Genomic DNA, 17,205 nt, shown 5'->3' with positions numbered 1-17,205 from the left:
AGTCTGCCAGTGATCTGCCAGTGAATTCTTGGTTCAGCAGAGGTACTCTTGCAAACTTGAAAACAGTGAATATTGTTGCAATCTTACCTTCCATTGATGGGGCAAGAGGAATAGCTCTTTATGCCTACTCATCAGTGAATCAGTAAACAAGAAGACAAGACCATAATATGATTGTTATGTCTCTGCTAAAGCAGAAATCAGTCTTGCTGTAATTAGACAATTAAAAGGGGGAATTCTAATTATCTTCTATATATAAGAAATCCGAGTGGTTAAAATTTTATGCTTTCCCAGAATTTAATTATAATTCCACACAGGAAAAATGAGGAAATAAAATAAAAATTATTTAGCTTCATCATAGATAAATAGATGTAGGTGGGCAGGAGCTCAGTAGTTGAGAATGGACTATTATATAAGACTTCTTCTATTGCCTAGATTCACTAATTTTAACAGCAGAAATTATTATTATCAAATAAAGTACAGTGTCCTGTAAACAAATGTGGTTAGGTCCTGTTCTTTACCTCTAGGAAACCCTGAGTCTGAAATATATTGGCTGTGTTATTACTGTATGTGTGAGACCGAGAACCTAAGCACTGCCTCATTTTCACCATTTCTAAAATGATGAATTTAACACTTACATTGAGTGAAAGGTAAAGGGCACAATCTACAATTAAATTTGAATAGAGAGCTGTGCTGATTTTGGCTTACCAGATAATACTTATTCAAAGTAAGAATTTTTATTTAAGGTCAGTTGGTAGTAAGATCAGTTGGCCTAAGTTTTGTTTTTGTTTTTGTTTTTTGTTAAAGGGTTTTCTTTTTTCCCCCTAAGTTGCCCTTTTTCTATTAAAAAAAATTTTTTTTTTTTTTACTGTTTATTTTTGAGAGAGAGAGAGAGAGAGAGAGAGAGAGCAAGTGAGTGCAGGGGAAAGGTAGAGAGCGAGGGAGACACAGAATCCGAAACAGGCTCCAGGCTCTGAGCTGTCAGCATAGAGCCTGACGCAGGGCTCGAACTCATAGACTGCGAGATCATGACCTGAGCCGAGGTCGGATGCTTAACCGACTGAGCCACCCAGATGCCCCTAGTCGCCCTTTTTCTAATAAGAACAATTTCTATAGTTGACCCTTAAGATTTTATGCTCTATTGGTATTTGTAGTGGTGGCTCTATTTGTATCTTTCTGTTAGATGGATAATTAAAAACTCTTTTAATTATAGGTGGCACAGGATCTCTGCAAAGTAGCAGGTGTAGCAAAAGTTCTGATTGCTCAGCATGATGCATACAAAGGCCTCCTTCCAGGTGAGATTTTTCCATTGGAAAAAGTATAATGTCTAAATTATACTTGAATATAAGAATATGAAAACATTATGAAGTGTATTTATCAAATGTGTTTAATTCTTAGAGGAACTGACACCATTAATTTTGGCAACTCAGAAGCAGTTCAATTACACACACATCTGTGCTGGAGCATCTGCCTTTGGAAAGGTGAGAAGATTGAGAATGTGGAATCTGATGTCATTATTTGGAAGGGTTATTAGATTTCATTGTGCTTGAAATGTACAACAGACTGTGTTTAGGTAGCTAATCCTGGCTTTCTGAATTAATATGGTAATAGTTTTGCTAAAATGTATTCTTTTAAGACTTTGTTACAATTTCTATAAAAATGCCACCTCCACCTTTTCAAATTTTGTCATAGAGACAACTCTGTGCTTTCAAGATTTTGTCATAATTTATTAGAATGCTACTTCCAGAGTTTCAAATTTTGTCATGGACAAAACTCTAGGATATTTTTAAAAATTATTTTTCTTTAAAAACAATGTTGAACTGTCTCTGTGTGTGTGTGAATGTCATTGTAGTCGTAACCCATCTTAAGCAATGGTTTATTTGGGTGGCTGATAGATATTTACAAAGGCCAAATTCTGTCTACTTGGGGGATTTGGTAATGGCTGTGTGGTAGTTGAAAACATCCTTAGGGTAAAGAAAACTATAATCTGATCATGTGCATTGTGATATGTCTGAAGAAAGAATGTGCTGTCGGGCAGTTAGTTATCTGCATGAAGTTTTAAAAAAGGGGGAAGCTAAGTGGGAGCCCAAGAGAATTTGTCAGTGGGTTCTTGCTCTCTCTGTGGCCATGGGTATTCTAGCTCCCTTTTATCCCATTCTTAATAAGCTGCTGTTTTTAGTTTTTGTTTTACTTTTAAAGATTATAAATTAGTTGTACACAAATACATTTTTATTATAGAGGGTGCATGTAGTACTGAGCAGTATGCAGAGCAGAGCAAGGTATCAAAGTCTCCCTTTCTTCCCAGCTCCCTCTTCCCGCTTCAGAGGTACAGGTGTTAACAATTGTACGTTCTTTTAGTCCTGCTGCTGTGGATTTTGAAATTGTAATACCTGTACAAATTTTTTTTTACTCCTAAGATAATATAACATGAATTATTTTGAGACTGGTGGTTTTTACTTAAGAATGTGTCCTGAAAATATTTGCTCATGTCTGTCTCATTTTTTTGTGGCTGCATAATATTCAATATTTAGCTAAGGATGGACAGTTAGGTTGCTTCTAATTTTTTGCATTTATAAGCCTTACTGTAAATAAATGTCCCTGTACATACATCTTTGTATACATGTGCTGCTATTTATTTAGAGTAGAGCTCTAGAAGTGAAATAGCTGGGTCAAAGACTGTGTGCTTTTAAAATTTTGATATATATTGCTAAATTGCTGTCTTAAGAGGATGTCTTGCCAGCACTTGGTATTATACATTTTAACATTTTCCCCCAATCTGATGGGTGAAAAATTATATTTTGTAACTTTTGCATTTCTCTGATAGTAAGATCAGACGTCTTTTCATATAGTTATTGGTTGTTTTTATTTCCTTTTTTGAATTGTCTTGATTTGACTTTTTTTTCTTTTACTATCATAATTTTGGTGTAATTGATTTTAAAGTTTATTTATTTTGAGAGAGAGAAAGAGAAAGCACAGGAGGGGCAGAGAGCGAGAGAATTCCAAGTAGGCTCCACACCACCGGAGCAGAGCCCAACATGGGGCTCGAACCCATGAACCGTGAGATCATGACCTGAGCCGAAGTCAAGAGTTGGACGCTTAACTGCCTGAGCCACCCAGGCGCCCCTGTTGTAATTGATTTTAAAATATTAGTTTGAGGAATAAGATATCTTATTCAAATATCTCTTATATCAAATAACCATGTTGAGTGATTAACAGTGAGCTCCCAACATACTGATCTTGTTTCTTGTGAAATGAATAGTGTTTGTGAATATTAATCTGTGATATAGTATTGCTTCTAGGCATGAATCACTGCAAACCATGTAGAGAACTTGCAGAATAACTCATGTAAATTGGTGTAGTTTGTTTTTAACCTCTAGAATTATCAATTTGAACTCACTAATTTTTTTCTTTTAAGGTTAACAGAATTTCTAGGCAGTAACAATGTTCCACCTACAATGTAAACACAAATTTAACAAACAATTACTCTTTTATTAGGTTATCACATTGCAGACTATCATACATTTTTCAGGGTTTTTTTTTATAGACTTTAGTGATTGATAGGTAAGGTGAGTCCACAGACATATATGACCTTGGGCTAGTCATTTTACCTTCCTGACGTCTGTTTTTCTTGTACATAAAATGGTGTAGTTTGATCAAGTGATGTCTAAGATCTATCAAGTAGAGAGGTTAAAAAAAAAAGAATGGGTTTCCTCTGTGGTAGGTTGCCCTTTCTCTGGAAAAGATTAAGTCAGGATTGACATCTCACCACTGTTACAGATGAGCATTGAAGTAAAAGATCTTTGTGGACCATTCTATCTGAGGATTTTGATTTGGTACTAGATGATTTAAACAGGTTTCATGAGTCTTGAGTTTCTGTGTTGATGGTTAATCTAAAATATTGTTAAACCAAAAAAAGGGCATTCGTTGCATCTAATTAGCTAGATTTTAATAGTCTGAGCTTAATTGTGGTGTTGCAACATATGAGAGTTTTGAGAACAAGGGTCACATAATAGTAGCTGGTGCTGTATAGCCTCTGAATGGGTTTGGAATGAAAAAGAGTCCATTAGATGAAGCTGAGCAGTCTGCTCTGTAATAGTCCTTTACCAACTGTGGTTTGAGATTGCATACTTCATACTGGTATGCTAGAATTTAAAAATCTGTCATCCTTTTGTACATGAAAAAACACTGACAGTTGTTTCATCTCTTTCCCTGAAATCATGTGGTCAAGCCTGTTTGGACAGTGTAGAGATAGATCTGTTTACATCTACCCTGTCAGGACATTTAAATGAAAGATCAGATCTGGAGAAACATAAAGCCTTTAAGCACCATGATAAATTTTTTTTCAAGATGTGCTAAATAAAACAGGGATAAGAAGGTACAAAAGGTATTAAAATGCAAGCAATTTAGAAAGTTTAAAACTGTAAAAAGAGATACAGTCTGCACAGCCTAACATTTGTAATAGAATTTGCTCGACCAGATAACAGTATTCCAATAGTATTTCCTGAACAGTTAAAGAAGGTGATTTCAAGAAGAGTTACTTACTGAAGCAGGCTTTAAATATTGTCAAACTTGATTTATTTTAAAAAGTAGGCATCTTCTAAACTTATTTACCAAGTTAGAAGTATATTTAATGGCATTTTAATTGTTTTCCCAAATGCTTCATTTTCTAAGAGATCTTAATTTTTCTAATTGTGGTTTTATAAACTGTGGTACTTTTCAGTGGCTCTTCTGTCATGGTTGAAGGAGAACTGCTATGTAATGAAGGTAAAAATAAACTGAAAGTTAGAAAATCTTTCCTGTTGGGAGATATGACAGGAGGAAAATTGACTCAGGCTGTCAACCCTTGTTAGCATCAATATATATAGAACTGCTTGCTTATCAGATGTAGGGTCGGGACCCAAGAGGAATAGAAGACATAAAACCTCTACCCTGGGGGTGCTTCTGAGTTTAGTCGTGAATCATTATAGTATGTATATTAAAATTATTTTAAAACTAACCACATGTTAGTGCCAATTAAGTAGTGTAATTTTACATGCAAGTGGGTAATCCCGGGAGAATTCTTAGAGAACAAAGACGGTTTGGGGATGGAATTGAGAGAAAGGTGAATACTGTTATAGTGAGAGTTTGCCTCCTGGAGATGGTTTCATGTACCAAGTTCAGGAGATGCCCTGGAATAAGCTCTGTAGAAAGCAGTGTAGAATTCAGCTTTCTATTTGTGTGATAAAAGCAGCACTTCACTTTTTTCATTACACTTAGATGATGTTATCATCTAAGAAAACCTTTGAGTCTAGAAAGTATGGACATTCAGTCTTCACTAACTAACTCTGTTTTAGAGCCCTAGAGTCATAGAATTTTAGACTAGAAGCTAGGAATTACCTTCCTGTTATTTGTGAGGTGACGTAACTGAGACTTTGGGGAAATCGTGGCTTTCCCAATGATCCCTGCTAGTGAGGGCAAAGTTATCACACATATCTATTCCAGAGATGTTCTGTGCATATACAAGGAAAAGAATATACATTACTTTTGTTGCTTCTGTACATATTATACAGCTGTGCTTCACCTTTCTCATATGGTTACATAGGATTCCATTATACGGATGAGCTATAATTTATAAACCTATCCCTTGTTGATGGGTATTTAGGTGAGTTTTGATCTTTTTTATTGCAATATTGATTTTTAAAAAGGTGAAAATGTCTGCTTTGATACTTTTTCTTTCATATACATTAAATATATACATGTCTAATCTTTTTCAGTATTTGAGAATTTTACTACTCCTCTAAATATTTTTCTATCTTACCTAAATTAAGTAATCCACAAGGGTCACACTTTGTGAGTAATGTTCATTAAAGTGAATATCATATCTTACAATTCAACTTACTGAGTTAAGGTGGTTTATTACTGTAAAACTCATAAAACTCTTAATGTAGTTAGAGTAATGGTAGACTCTTACTTAATCTTTTTTTTAATATGAAATTTATTGTCAAATTGGTTTCCATACAACACCCAGTGCTCATCCCAACAGGTGCCCTCCTCAATGCCCATCACCCACTTGCCCCTCCCTCCCACCCCTCCATCAACCCTCAGTTTATTCTCAGTTTTTAAGTCTCTTATGGTTTGGCTCCCTCCCTCTCTAACTTCTTTTTCTCTTCCCCTTCCCCATGGTCTTCTGTTAAATTTCTCAGGATCCACATAAGAGTGAAAACATATGGTATCTGTCTTTCTCTGTATGACTTATTTCACTTAGCATAACACTCTCCAGTTCCATCCACCTTGCTACAAAAGGCCATATTTCATTCTTTCTCATTGCCAAGTAGTATTCCATTGTGTATATAAACTACAATTTCTTTATCCATTCATCAGTTGATGGACATTTAGGCTCTTTCCATAATTTGGCTATTGTTGAAAGTGCTGCTGTAAACATTGGGGCACAAGTGCCCCTATGCATCAGCACTCCTGTATCCCTTGGATAAATTCCTAGCAGTGCTACTCCTGGGTCACAGGGTAGATCTATTTTTAATTTTTTGAGGAAGACTTTTACTTAATCATAAAGACTATCCAAAAAGTTGTACTTGAAGTTGTAGTATGTCTAAAGATGCATATGAAATATAAAATACTTGAATTAAAACTTCTACAGAATATGCATTTAGAGAATGTTATTGTTGATAGTTGATAGCCATCCATAAGTATGTATGTGTGTAATTCACTGCTTATTTTGCTTTTAGAACCTTTTGCCCAGAATAGCAGCCAAACTTGATGTTGCTCCAATTTCTGATATCATTGCAATCAAATCACCTGACACATTTGTGAGAACTATTTATGCAGGTGAGTACCCAAGGAAAATAATTAATCAACATAATAACTTTTGGTGAATTTTAAAAGCAGAAATTAATTTGAAGATAGGATTTTATTTATTTATTTATTTATTTATTTATTTGATTTTTTAAAAATATAATTTATTGTTCAATTGGTTTCCATACAACACCCAGTGCTCATCCCAACAAGTGCCCTCGTCAATGCCCATCACCCACTTGCCCCCTCCCCTACCCCCCATCAACCCTCAGTTTGTTCTCCATATTTAAGAGTCTTTTATGGTTTGCTTCCCTCCCTCTCTGTTTGTAACTTTTTTCCCCCTTCCCCTCCCCCGTGGTCTTCTGTTAAGTTTCTCAAGATCCGCATATGAGTGAAAACATACGGTATCTGTCTTTCTCTGACTGACTTACTTCACTTAGCATAATACCCTCCAGTTCCATCCATGTTGCTGCAAATAGCCATATTTCATTCTTTCTCATTGCCAAGTAGTAGTGCATTGTATATATAAACCACATCTTCTTTATCCATTCATCAGTTGATGGACATTTAGGTTCTTACCATACTTTGGCTATTGTTGAAAGTGCTGCTATAAACATTGGGGTACATGTGCCCCTATGCATCAGCACTCTTGTATCCCTTGGGTAAATTCCCAGCAGTGTTATTGCTGGGTCATAGGGTAGTTCTATTTTTAATTTTTTAAGGAACTTCCACACTGTTTTCCAGAATGGTTGCACCAGTTTGCATTCCCACCAAGAGTGCAAGAGGGTTCCTGTTTCTCCACATCCTCTCCAGCATGAAGATAGGATTTAAAACAAGCCATACCTTTGCTTTAAATGGACCATCTTAAAGGTTTCTGAGAAAAACCTTAATCTTAGAATTGATACTAGACCATGACATTTCATTCTGTTTGATAGATCCAGAGCACTTTTCTTTCCTGCCTGGTTATTCAGTTTACAGAGTGACGAGATTTTTCCGATCATCAATAAAGATTAGATTCACTGTTCAGTACATTTTGTGAGTGGCACCTGGAGAAGCAAAACTTTTCCATTTAAAAAAAAAATAGTATTCTTAATCTTTGCTGCTTCTATTCCATTTCCATCTGCATTAAGAAATTCATTTCAGTGTCTCTTTCGTTGATTGATCTTCTAAGCACTCTGGTCTCTAGTGGGGCTAGAGAAAGCAATGAACTCTTTGTTCTTTCTGATTGAAGTTCTGTGTTTCAATTTAATGGTCAGTTCTCAAATTAGATCTTTCGTCTTTAGTAGTTTGAGGGGAAATATTGGTCAAGTTTAGGTCACTCTTATGTGATTGCTAATCCATAAGAAATGTCTTAAATTCTTTTAAAATCCTGGCATATCACACCTCTTGTTCTTTAATACCCTATCATATTTTCATTTATTTTCCTCTCTTAGCATGCATAGTGGCTTCAGTCTTAAGTTGTTGCAGCTAATGTTGTTGAGTTATGGATTGTTTTTGGAGAAGGAAGCTTTTGTTTATATTTCTTTTAGGAAGACCATGCCTTATTAGGGTGGCTGCCTAGTCTATTCCAGTTCCTTACTTCCAGGCAGGTCAGAACTTGTCCTTCTTTTAAAAACATCCAAGGTTATACAAATATCCACTGATCAGTTTTTTCAGTGTTATGGTCCTTTTCCCTGCACTTAGTAGAGGTAGAAAACAATTGGTCCACAGTTATTTCTTCCCTGTTTTCATGAAGTAAATTCTTAACCTCTAAGGAATACATGTCTTTCATGAGTGTTTTTTTAAAATTTTTTTTTTCAACGTTTTTTATTTATTTTTGAGACAGAGAGAGAGACAGAGCATGAACGGGGGAGGGGCAGAGAGAGAGGGAGACACAGAATCGGAAACAGGCTCCAGGCTCCGAGCCATCAGCCCAGAGCCCGACGCGGGGCTCGAACTCACGGACCGCGAGATCGTGACCTGGCTGAAGTCGGACGCTTAACCCACGGCGCCACCCAGGCGCCCCCACAATTTATTTTTAAAAAAACACTCATGAGGGGCGCCTGGGTGGCGCCGTTGGTTAAGCGTCCAGGCGCCCCCACAATTTATTTTTAAAAAAACACTCACGAGGGGCGCCTGGGTGGCGCCGTCGGTTAAGCGTCCAGGCGCCCCCACAATTTATTTTTAAAAAAACACTCATGAGGGGCCCCTGGGTGGCGCCGTCGGTTAAGCGTCCAGGCGCCCCCACAATTTATTTTTAAAAAAACACTCATGAGGGGCGCCTGGGTGGCGCCGTCGGTTAAGCGTCCAGGCACCCCCACAATTTATTTTTAAAAAAACACTCATGAGGGGCGCCTGGGTGGCGCCGTCGGTTAAGCGTCCGACTTCAGCCAGGTCACGATCTTGCGGTCCGTGAGTTCGAGCCCCGCGTCGGGCTCTGGGCTGATGGCTCGGAGGCTGGAGCCTGTTTCCGATTCTGTGTCTCCCTCTCTCTCTGCCCCTCCCCCGTTCATGCTCTGTCTCTCTCTCTCTGTCCCAAAAATAAATAAAAAACGTTGAAAAAAAAAATAAAAAAAAAATAAATTGTGTATTTCAGGAAATGCTTTATGTACCGTGAAGTGTGATGAAAAAGTGAAGGTGTTTTCTGTCCGAGGAACATCTTTTGAAGCTGCAGCAACAAGTGGAGGTAGTGCCAGTTCAGAAAAGGGTGAGTGTTCATTTGAAGTTCGTATTTGTTTTGTTTCTTGTTTTTCTTTTAGTTCATGGATTATATTAGAGTAAGAGATGGCCTCTGCTTAGATTTCTAATACACAGTGTCTGAGAGCTCAGTCTAAGTAATATTCCCAAGCTTATACAAAAGTAATGTGCCTTTTTCATATCATATTTGGTACTAGTATAGTTGTTTTTGTAGATCAGAGGGGTGAGAGAAAAGGTCCATTAAGATTAATCTGTTATGTTGATGTTAGGATTTTTTACTTTTCTCTCCATTTCCTATTATAGTACTTGAGAGGTTCAGTGTAATGGAAGGATGTAATTAAAAGTAAATGTTTAGGGGCGCTTGGGTGGCTCAGTCAGTTAGGCTTCCGACTTCAGCTCAGGTCATGATCTCACGGTTCGTGGGTTCGAGCCCCATGTTGGGCTTTGTGCTGACAGCTCAGAGCCTGGAGCCTGTTTCAGATTCTCTGTCTCCCTCTCTCTATGCTCCTCCCCTGTACACTCTGTGTCTCTGCCCCAAAAATAAATAAACATTAAAAAAAAATAAAAAAAAAAAGTAAATGTTTAGAGGGTGTTACTCTTTACTGTATACAGTATCTTATTTGAACCCCATAAAGAGAGGGTCATTCCAGTTCTGTAGTAGACTCAGCGAAGTAAATGACTTTTCAAAAGTCGAAGTAAATGACTTTTCAAAAGTCGTGTAGCTGATAAGGTAAAAGCTAGAACCCAGTCCCTTGAATTCTTTCCAAAAACCCCAGAGAATGAAATGAACACAAAAAATTCACAGTAACTAACAAACTTCAATTTCATGGAATTAATTCTTTGTTTATCTTAAAAATTACTATTATTGAACTTTAACTCGTGGTCATTGTTTTGTTATCTGTATCAATATATACAGCATCAAGTACTTCCCTAGTAGGGATATCAGAATGGCTTGACCAGAAATTAACAAAAAGTGATCGACCAGAGCTAACTGGGGCCAGAGTAGTGATATCTGGTGGTAAGTAGATTATTGTAATTTATTAATTTTAAAAGATACTTTGATTTTAAAATACTTTGATTTTATTAGTATTCATTTTAGAGGAGCATAGGGTTTGTTTTTTTTTTTTTCCAAATGTAACAAGTTGGTAAGTTGCAAGTATTATTCCCATTTTAGCAATTAAAATGAAATCATGAGCTTGATAACCCACTTTGGGCTCTTTATTGCACATCTGTATCTCTGGCACCAGGGGGAGCATGGCACAAGTCATCTCTGTAGCTGTATAGAATGGAGTTTGTGTATTCTTTATGGAATGGAGTTTAGGTTTAGTTAAATTTTTTTTCCCCCATCTGTTTTCAACAAGGCCGGGGTTTGAAGAATGGAGAGAACTTTAAGTTGTTGTATGATTTGGCAGATCAACTACATGCTGCAGGTAAGGTTATTTTCTTTGGTAGAAAAATATTCTTTTTTTGTTGGATATATTTTTTCCTTATTTCATTTATACAGAGGTCATTCAAGGCTGCAAATTATTTTGCTTTCTCTGGTTTTGACTTTTCTCTCTGAAATGGTTTTTCTTAGTCTCCAAGTAGCATTCATTGTGGAGACGGTATCCTTATGCTTTTTAATTATTTATGTCACACTCTTATATTTGCCAAATCTTTGTATTTTTTCTATTAAATAATTTTTTTTTAATGTCAGCTTTAGTGCCTACTTCTGATTCAGGAATGTCCTTGCTTTTCTCTTTATTGGTAGTCTAATATAAACCTCTCCTAAAAATAGAAGTTAACATTATCTAAAAATTGTAGTTAACCAGGGGTGCCTGGGTGGCTCAGTTGGTTGAGAGTCCGACTTTGGCTCAGGTCATGATCTCGCATTTTGTGGGTTTGGGTGCCACATCAGGCTCTGTGCTAACAGCACGGAGCCTGGAGCCTGCTTCAGATTCTGTGTTTCCCCTCTCTCTATCCCTCCCCTGCTCTCACTCTGTTTCTCCCTCTTTCTCAAAAATAAACATCTAAAAAAGAATTGTAGTTAACCATTTATAGAAAAGCTAGTACGTATTAAAAATGTACTGATCAGAGTGGAATGTCTTTTGAAAAGTCAGAAAATTGGCAATATTTTAGTTTTTAAGTATAGAACTATTACATGAATATATTCTTTTTTATAAAAAAGTCTCCATTCTGTCTTTCCTTATTTAAGGGTTTTGTGTATAACTTTCTAGGTTTTCCCTATGCTTTTATATGAGTATATATTTATATATGTACTCATAGAAACCGTAATGGCTTTGTCTGAATAAAGGCATGATATTGACTCTTTATGATCAGATGGTGTTATTTGAGGGTGTTTCATTCACTTATTCTTTAATTGAAGAAATATTTATTGAGTGTCTGCCATATGTCAGGCATTATTTTAGGAGCTAGGGAAATAACAGTGAGTAAAATAAGCAAAGTTATGTTTGTATTGGGTGAGACTGGACTTTGTATTAGGTTCCTGTGGCTGCTGTAACAAATTGCTGTAAACTTGGTGGCTTAAAACAACAGAAGATTGTGCTCTCACAGTTCTAGAGGCCAGAAGTGTGAAGTGTGTTGAAATCATGGTGTTGGCAGGACCACACTCTGGGAGCAATCTGTTCATTTCTGTGTCTAGAGGTTTCCCTGACATTTCTAGGCATGTGGCTGCATCACTCCAGTCTCTGCCTCAGTCTTTATATCACCTTCTCCTCTGTGTATCTGTCTCACATCTCCTTCTGTATCTCTCTAATGAGGGATACATGTGATGACATTTAGAGACCACCTAGATAATTCAGGGTAGGCACCCTCTCCTAAGATCCTTAATTTTATATCATATCTGCTGCCATGTTTGTTAATACTCACAGATTCTGGGGATTAGAAAGTGAATATATCTTTGGAGGGGCTGTTTTTCTGCCTACCACAGACACTAAACAAAATAAATTAGTAAATAGTATGTTAAATTAAGGGTAGTAAACGCTATGAAAAGGATGAGGAGGAGGAGTTTGGAGAGGGAGGGTTTCAGTTTTAAATAAGGTGGTCAGAGGAAGCCTTAAGAAGGAGACATCTGAACAAAGGTTTGATGGATGTGAGGAAGCAAGCCATGAGATCTGAAAGAGAGTGTTTCAGGTAGAGGGACCAGTAAAGTAACAAAGGGCCTGACTAAGGCAGAAGCATGTCTGGTCTGTGTGATGAATAGTAGGGAGGCCAGTGTGGCTGGAATGGGAAGTGCAAAAAGGAAGAGTAGTTAAGAGACAAGATTGGGGGTAATAGACCAGACCATGCCTTTGTAAAGAGATTGTTTTTCTCTGGATGAAATGGGAAACCATTGAAAGATTTGAGAAGAGTCACATGATCTGTTTTGAGTCACATCTAGCTACAGTTTTGAGCACAGAGTATAGGGAAATAAGTGCATTAACAGGGAGATCAATTAGGCTGTTTCAATCAGGTGAGAGACATGTGTGGTTTGGATAAGGTTAGTAGCAATGGATGTGGGGAGAAATAGTTTTGGGATATATAGTTGAAGGTAAAGAACCACTTGGATTTCCTGACAGATTGGATATATATTATGAGAGAGAGGTTTTTTTTAAATTTTTTGTTTACACTTATTTATTTTTGAGAGACAGTGAGACAAAGTAAGAGTGGGGGAGGGACAGAGAGAGACGGGGACACAGAATCCAAAGCAGGCTCCAGGTTCCGAGCTGTCAGCACAGAGCCTGATGCAGGGCTTGAACTCACAAACTGTGAGATCATGACCTTAGCTAAAGTCAGATGCCCAATCAACTGAGCCACCCAGGAGCCCTGAGTACAGACAGCTCTTTAGAGAAATTTTGCTGTATAGGAGAACAGCAAAATGAACATTATTTGCGGGGGGGGGGGGGGGTGGAATGGGGCCAACAAGGGTGTTACAAAGAGGGGACAAATAATAGCATGCTTCTGTGCTGATGGGAATGCTCCAGTTGAGAGGGAAAAATTAATCATATAGCAGAGGGAAGGGAGAGTTGCTGCAGTGATGTCCTTAAGTAGGCCACAAAAAATATTGGTCACAGCTTCAAGTTTATGGGTGTATGTTAGTTGGAGCATGTGAAAGTTTGCTTGTGATTATTTCAGTTTTTTCAGTGAAATAAGAAGCAAGCTCATCAGCTGAGAGTGATGATGTTAAAGAGTATTGGAAGTTTAATGAGAGAAGGAAAACTATGAAATTATAGTTTAGGAAAGAGTGAGAGAATTAAGGCCTATTTATTTAAAGTAAAACCCAGTTAGCACAGCTTGGTGTTGGTGTTTTTCTCCAGTTATGCTGAACTACAGGGGGACAGGTATGGAAAAGGTAAGGGAGGTTGTTTAATCAATTAACCAGAGATGGAGCTTTTTCCAGTTGGGTGTGATGATTTAAGAGGAAGGCAAGGAAATTGCAGGCGTATGCAACTAAGTGATTAGAGTCATTGATCGTAGAATTTAAGCTAGGGTAAAGAAGAGCAAACACAGTGGGAGAGAGGGACAGTGAATAGAAATGTAGATCCCAGTGAGGTCAGAGGATTGTTGGAGTATGAAGTGAGTCAGCTGGAAAGAGTAGGTCACAGAGAGACATTGGAAATTGTCAGGGGATTGGTAATTGAAAGTTTGAGGGATATGACCATGGGTGTAGCTGAGGACAGAGATGACTGCAGGAGAGTTGTTTAAGGAACCAAGAAGCCAGGTATTAAAATCTTCGAGAATTAAGACTAGTATTGGAGAAAGTGACAATGACCTAGAAGCTAAAAATCATTGAGAAATGAAGGAGATTGACCTAGTGGTTGATAGATGACACAGCAATATGTGGGTGATTATGATGACATGAGATTCAAAGCTGAAGGCTTTTAAGGAGGAAGGAGGGAAAACTTTCTGAGGGTGTCAATGAGGTGCCCGCCTATAGGCCCAGTGGTATGAAGTTGGTGGCAGATAACATCTGCTGGAGAGGATTGCAGGGGAATCATTGTCCTCAGGGAGCATCTAGACAAATAGGAAGATGGGTGAAGATTAGGACGTATGCAGGGCATTATGGAGATTAGTGTGTGGATTATGAAGGATAACCTTTGAGTCTGGGGCTTGTTGTAGTGACTGATGCAAGTAAAGGGCAGGATGTGATCAGTCATCACTGATCTAGGTAGTGTTGTTGAGACTGAGCATTAGGAGGTAGTGAGGAGTACTATTTGTGACTTCCTCTTGTCCTCTGTAGATGAAGATGAAGAGGATCGGAGGGTCATTCAACCCCTACTGTGAGAGGGGTGACCTTATTCCCAAGTACAGGGCTCCTTATTGACTCCTGATGAAGGAGGATAGAAGGCTAGTTAACTTCTCATTTTTTTTTTAGATAGCAGATATTGGTTAAAACTTATCTTGTGTTATACGTAACTTGTCTTTTTCTGATCATAGGAAATAATGATATAGTACCTTTCTTCAAAAGTTGTGAAGTTGTCAGGGCGCCTGGGTGGCTCGGTAGTTTGGGCGTCAGACTTCGGCTCAGGTCATGATCTTGCGGTTCACGAGTTCAAGCACCGCATCGGGCTCTGTGCTGACAGTTCAGAGCCTGGAGCCTGCTTCAGATTCTGTGCCTCTCCCTCTGTCTCTGCCCCTCTCCCGCTCGTGCTCTGTCTCTGTCTCTCTCTCGAAAATGGATAAACATTAAAAAAAAAATTTTAAAAAAAAGGAAAAGTTGTGAAGTTATTGAGGCATTTGGGTGACTCAGTTGGTTATGTGTCTGACAGCACGGAGGCTGCTTGGGATTCTTCCTCCTCCCCTCCCCAACTCGTGTGTGCACATGCTCACTCTCTCTCAAAAAATAAATAAATAAACTTTAAAAATCTTAAAAAAAAATTTGAACTTATTGCATAAAGGACCATTATATAATGGCATGCCAAACAGATTATAATGTATGTTTTATGAATGCCTGAATGTCTTTTTGATAAAGCAAGCAGAGGACTTCAGCCAAATTTAAAATCTTAAATCCTTGGGTATAAGTAGAAGGCATTTCTTGAAGTTTTGTGTGTAAAATGCACTAGTACTTCATTTTAGAATTTTTGACCAGTGACAGGAGGATTTTTTTTTAAACAAGGCCTTTATAAAATAAATTTCTGATTGTACTTGTCTGTGTCTTTCTAATACACTTATTAGTGAATATCCCGACCAGTGGAATAAGAGCTTAAAAAAATGACAAATATGTTTTTCCCCATTTAGTTGGTGCTTCTCGTGCTGCTGTTGATGCTGGCTTTGTTCCCAATGATATGCAAGTTGGACAGACGGGAAAAATAGTAGCACCAGTAAGTATTGCAATAAAATATGCCATCCAAAATTCTATGGAGATAAAAAGTGTGTGTATGTGTATGTGTTTATATTTGTACACTTTATATATATGTATAATTTACTGAATAACTATCTCAGTGATTTATGTTCTATTCAGTGTATCTAGGCAGTTAGCCATTACCATGGTGAACGTGTCCTCCTCACAAGGTCTGTGGATTTCTTGGTCTCAGTAATGTGCTTTGCAGTTCTTAAATCCAGCATTGTCTTTCAGATATTTTCTTAAGTTTTTATTCAAATTCCAGTGTCTTTCATGGGGTACCTGAGTAGCTCAGTCAGTTAAGTGTCCAACTCTTGGTTTCACCTTAGGTCATGATCTCATGGTTTGTGAGTTCGAGCCCCACCTCTGTCATTATTGTATACATTGACCCACATTTGGCCAGTGAGAGCCTCTTTGAGATGGTGGCTCCTGTGTCTTTTCTGACCTGTTCCCATCATTCTTTGAGCCCTTTCTTACTTTCTAACAGAACAATATGTTCCAGGCTCATTTTGTACTTTTCCTATCCCAGCCTGGAATTTGTCTTTTCTCCAATGAGTCTTGGTGCCCTTTAACGAAGAATAGTATTTTGTAGGCAACATCTGGATGCTAGTTGCATTCATTGCTATTGGGATGTTGTTATTCCCAAGACCTCTCAGTGAAAAAATCTAGGGAATGTATATAACTGTGTGTATGTGTAGGCAAACACACATGCATAATTACATACAGTACACATTTACATCTGTATTTCTGAATCAGTCTCTATATATTGAAAAGTGTAAGGGCAACTGGGTGGCTCAGTCAGTTAAGCATTGATTTTGACTCTTGATTTTGGCTCAGGTCATGATCTCATGGTTTGTGAGTTCAAGCCCCACATTGGGCTGTGTGCTGACAGTGTGGAGGCTGCTTGCGATTCTCTCTCTCCCTCTCTCTCTCTGCCCCTCCCCTGCTCACTTGGGAGCTCTGTCTCAAAATGAATTAAAAAAAAGAAAACTGTAGTTCACTTTGATACTGCCAATTCCAGTCTAATACCACAGAGTCAATTCCAGTTCTCTCCCTTTATCTTTTGTAATGCCCTTACCCCACTGTAAAAAACCTGGACCCTCCCAATATCCTACCCTGCACAGATGCCCTCCTTGCCCTGCTCAGGCTCTGACACTCTGCACTGAACAGTCCTTCTATATAGATACTCTTCCCACTTTGCTTGGACTCTGACACCCCTTTCTGGATCATTTCTTCCCAAAGTGCAGTTTTACATTCCTACCAACAATGTATTTGGGTTCCAGTTGCTCTTCATTTTTACCTACCAACATTTGGTGTTTTAGCTGTTCAAGTGCATGTGCAGTGGTACCTTATTGTGGTTTTAATTTGCATTTGCCTGATATCTAATCATGATGAACATTGTTGTGTTTTGGGGATTCACATGT

The 17,205-nt window shown here is 38.0% G+C and overlaps 1 protein-coding gene across 3 annotated transcripts in view; it reads left to right on the top strand.

Annotated features, from left to right (window-relative positions):
• The window catches only part of ETFA (electron transfer flavoprotein subunit alpha), an 83,004-nt gene that overhangs the window by 17,559 nt on the left and 48,240 nt on the right, over positions 1-17,205 (top strand). For all 3 annotated transcript variants that reach the window (XM_058736952.1, XM_058736950.1, XM_058736951.1), the window contains exons 3-9: positions 1,211-1,292; positions 1,396-1,478; positions 6,720-6,819; positions 9,362-9,472; positions 10,379-10,480; positions 10,824-10,892; positions 15,679-15,761. In XM_058736952.1, the coding sequence (XP_058592935.1) occupies positions 1,211-1,292; positions 1,396-1,478; positions 6,720-6,819; positions 9,362-9,472; positions 10,379-10,480; positions 10,824-10,892; positions 15,679-15,761 (630 nt within the window). The remainder of the gene's footprint in view (positions 1-1,210; positions 1,293-1,395; positions 1,479-6,719; positions 6,820-9,361; positions 9,473-10,378; positions 10,481-10,823; positions 10,893-15,678; positions 15,762-17,205) is intronic.

Source organism: Neofelis nebulosa, chromosome 7 (genome assembly GCF_028018385.1).
Source record: "Neofelis nebulosa isolate mNeoNeb1 chromosome 7, mNeoNeb1.pri, whole genome shotgun sequence".
Taxonomy (NCBI): domain Eukaryota; kingdom Metazoa; phylum Chordata; class Mammalia; order Carnivora; family Felidae; genus Neofelis; species Neofelis nebulosa.
Note: the sequence above shows the minus strand (reverse complement) of the source record. Positions and strands in the feature narration are given on the sequence as shown.